The sequence below is a fragment of the Otolemur garnettii genome, unplaced genomic scaffold, assembly GCF_000181295.1.
Source record: "Otolemur garnettii isolate 467f Iridium unplaced genomic scaffold, OtoGar3 scaffold00276, whole genome shotgun sequence".
NCBI lineage: Eukaryota > Metazoa > Chordata > Mammalia > Primates > Galagidae > Otolemur > Otolemur garnettii.
This window is the reverse complement of record NW_003852671.1, coordinates 486639-490784: the sequence shown is the minus strand read 5'-3', so window position 1 is coordinate 490784 and position 4146 is coordinate 486639. Positions and strand designations below refer to the sequence as shown.

Here is a 4146-nt window from a genome sequence, read left to right as displayed (position 1 = left end):
GCAGTTTGGCTGGGGCTGGGTTTGAACCCACTACCCTTGGTATATGGGGCCGGCACCCTACTCACTGAGCCACAGGCGCCGCTCCACTGAACTCAATTTTAAAAACTTAATAGAAGATGGGCGCTGCGGCTCATGCCTGTAATTCTAGCACTCTGGGAGACTGAGGCAGGTGGCTTGTCTGAACTCACAGGTTCAAGACCAGTCTGAGCCAGAGCCAGACTTGTCTCTAAAAATAGCCAGGCATTGTGGCGGGCTCCTATAGTTCCAGCTACTTGGGAGGCTGAGGCAAGGGGATTGCTTGAGCCCAAGAGTTGAGGTTGCTGTGCGCTGTGATGCTATGGCACTCCACTGAGGGCAACATAATGAGACTCTGTCTCAAAAAAAAAAAAGTTTTATTGAAATAAGAAGCACCCAGAATAGGCAAATGTAGAGAGAAAGAAAGTAGATTAGTAGTTGCGGGGGGCTAGGGAAGAGGAGAATGGGGGATGACTGCTTAATCCGAATAAGGTTTCTTTTTTGGAGTGTTATGTTCTAGAATTAATTTGACAGTGTTGATGGTTGCACAACATTGTGATTATACCAAAAAACACTGAATGGTACACTTTATGATGGTTAAAATGGTTAATTTTGTATTACATTAATCTAAAAAAATTTAATAGAATTGTTATAAATTGTACCAATTTCTGAAATTCAGTATCATTTGCTAGATAAGTCAAGTTAATACTGTTACAGACTGCTCACTGCTTTTGGGACAGTATGCTGCCCATTTTATAGTGATGTCTTTGACTAACAAGTCTAAGGGATACCTTTTTTTTTTTTTTGAGACAGAGCCTCAAGCTGTCCCCCTGGGTAGAGTGCTATGGCTTCACAGCTCACAGCAACCTCCAACTCCTGGGCTCAAGCGAGTCTCCTGTCTCAGCCTCTCAAGTAGCTGGGACCACAGGCACCCACCACAACGCCCGGCTATTTTTTGGTTGCAGCCATTATTGTTGTTGTTTGGCGGGCCCAGGCTAGATTCGAACCCACCACCTTAGGTGTATGTGGCTGGTGCCCTAGCCGCTTGAGCCACAGGCGCCGAGCCAGGGATACCCTTTTTATACTTGTTTTGCAAAGATGTATTCCTCTGCTTCCTTTACTCTGGCTTTGGTACCCAACTTTTTTTTTTTTTTTTTTTGAGACAGAGTCTCACTATATCACCCTTGGTAGAGTGCCGTGATATCACAGCATCCTCAAACTTTTGGGCTCAAGTGATTCTCTTGCCCCAGCCTCCCAGGTAGCTGGGACTACAGGCGCCCGCCACAACACCCAGCTATTTTTGTTGTTGTTACCGTTGTCATTGTTGCTTAAGAGGCCTGGGCCAGGCTCCAACCCACCAGCCTCAGTGTATGTGCCCAGCATCGTACCCACTGAGCTACGGGAGGCAAGCTTATTTTATTTTTAAAGCATAAGAGTAGGGGTGAGGGGGTCATCGTGTGTGACACACCTCTTGGAGGCAGGATGTAGTTATAAGAGGGACTTTACCTAACAAATACAATCAGTGTAACCTGGTTCTTTGTATCCTCAGTGAATCCCCAACAATTAAAATAAATAAATAAATAAATAAAGCATAAGAGTATTAGCAGTGCTGAGTTAAATGGAATTTTTTTTTGTTTTCTTTTCTTTTTAGTTTAAAGTTTACAGTAGTAAGTGATCCTATGGATGAAGAAAAGAATGAATGTGAAGAAGTAGGATATGCATATCTTGAACTGTGGCAGATCCTGGAATCAGGAAGAGACATTCTAGAGCAAGAACTAGATAGTGAGTAATACATTTTTACGCTTCTCAATTCCACTTACTTTCTACCGAATCATCCTACTAATGAATACTCTTTCTGTTTTTCAATGCCTAATTATCATTATGAAATTGATGAGACAAACTGGATTGAAATCTTAACCCTGTATTTATTTCTGGATTGAGCATGAAAACAGTCATTTGTATATTTTAGCCCCCGTATACAACTAGACTGTATTTTGAATTTCCAACATTTGAGATAGGGAATTTTTCTTTTTTTTTTTTTTTTGAGGCAGTGTCTCACTCTGTCACAATGGATAGAGTGCCATGGCGTCATCATTGCTCATAGCAACATTAGACTCTTGGGCTCAAGCTATCCTCTTTCCTCAGCCTCCCAAGTAGCTGGGACTGTGGGTGCCCACCACAACCTGGCTGGTTTTTGTATTTTTAGTAGAGATGGGGTCTCACTGGTACTCAGGCTGGTCTTGAACTCTTGAGCTTAGGCCATCCACCCACCAGCCTTCGCCTACAGAGTGCTAGGATTACAGGCACGAACAACAGTGCCCCACTGGACATAGGGAATTTTTAAAAATGATCTTTTCATTTCAATCAACTTTAAACATGAGAATTTCTGACCTTTCTTGATGATATTATAAAGTTTGTAAAGACAGCTGATACTCTTTCTGTTTGTGTCATCATGTACTCAGTGTCTTATACAGACAGAAACTCCCTTCTCTCCCTTCCTTTCATTGGTCTGTAAAACCTTACCCATTCCACACGTATTTTAACTAGAACCCTACTACACTAATCATTTTCTAAACTGGTCCCTTCCACACTTTTCTCATTTACTACAGTAAATGTTTCTAAATAATACATTTAATCATTGCACTCTTTTAAAATCCTTCTATAGTTTGCTACAGGTTGGCATGCTTTAAAAATATTAGCATTTGGGCGGCGCCTCTGGCTTGGGGAGTAGGGCGCCAGCCCCATATACCAAGGGTGGTAGGTCCAAACCCAGCCCCGGCCAAACTGCAACAAAAAAATAGCCAGATGTTGTGGTGGGTGCCTGTAGTCCCAGCTACTCGGGAGGCTGAGGCAAGAGAATTGCCCAAAGCCCAAGGAGTTGGAGGTTGCTGTGAGCTGTGACTTCATAGCATTCTACCAAGGGTTGATAAGTGAAACTCTGTCTCAAAAAAAAAAAAAAAAAAAAAAATTAGCATTTGAGGGGCCAGGCATGGTGATTCATGCCTATAATCCTAGCACTCTGGGAGGCTGAGGCCAGTGGATTGCTTGAGGTCAGGAGTTCAAGACCAGCTGAGCAAGAATGAAACCCCCATTTCTACTAAAAATAGAAAAAACTAGCTGGGCGTTGTGGTGGGCAACCACAGTCCCAGTTACTTGGGAGGCTAAAGCAAGAGGATTGGTCAAGTTCAAAGTTTGAGGTTTCTGTGGGTTATGATGACACTATGGCACTCTACCTGGGGTGACACAGTGAGACTATGTCTTTAAAAAAAATTAGCATTTGAATGCCTTTAGGTAGACCTGCTGTCTAGTCCTCAATGCTCTTTACATACCTGAGACTTCACCTATCCTATCTATTAGGGATCTACTGGGCATTCAAAAAGATCCACCAGACCCATGTTTCACCAACCCATTAGTGGATAGTGAAATTAAATTAGCAAGTCACCAGAATTTAAAAAAAGCTAGCCAAAACTGAAGAAAATATTAGTACATTGCATATATTGTTTTTTCTTTTTTGAGACAGTCTTACTTTGTCACCCCTGATAGAGTGCTGTGGTGTCATAGTCCATAGCAACCTCAAACTCTTGGGTTCAAGCGATTCTCTTGTCTCACCCTCCAAGTAGCTGGGACTATAGGCACCTGCCACAATACCAGGGTATTTTTAGAGATGGGGTCTCGCTCTTGCGTAGGCTGGTCTCAAACCTGCAAGCTGAGGCAATGTGCTTGCCTTGGCCTGCCAAATGCTGAGATTATACGCATGAGCCACCACACCCAGCTGCATATGTTGTTTTATGAAACTTGTTTTATGTACAGTGTTTAATGAATCATGATTTAAATTTGTTTTTAACTGGCCAGACATAGTGGCTCATGCCTGTAATCCTAGCACTCCCAGAGGTCAAGGCTGGTGGATCACCTGAGGTCAAGCATTCAAAACCATCCTGAACAAGAGCAAGACCCTGTCTCTAGTAAAAATAGAAAAATTAGCTGGGCCTTGTGGTGGGCACCTGTAGTCCCAGCTCATCTGGAGGCTGAGGCAAGAGGATTGAGTCCAAGAATTTGAGGTTGCAGTGAGCTATGCCACCAGGGTACTCAATCCAGGCCAATAGTGAGATTGTCTCCAAAAAAAAAAAAAAA

General features: G+C 42.9%; 1 protein-coding gene across 1 annotated transcript in view; it reads left to right on the top strand.

Moving 5' to 3' along the window:
* The window catches only part of RPGRIP1 (RPGR interacting protein 1), a 75209-nt gene that overhangs the window by 69532 nt on the left and 1531 nt on the right, over nt 1–4146 (top strand). The window contains exon 23 of the mRNA XM_012813535.1: nt 1667–1797. Within this exon, the coding sequence (XP_012668989.1) occupies nt 1667–1797 (131 nt within the window). The remainder of the gene's footprint in view (nt 1–1666; nt 1798–4146) is intronic.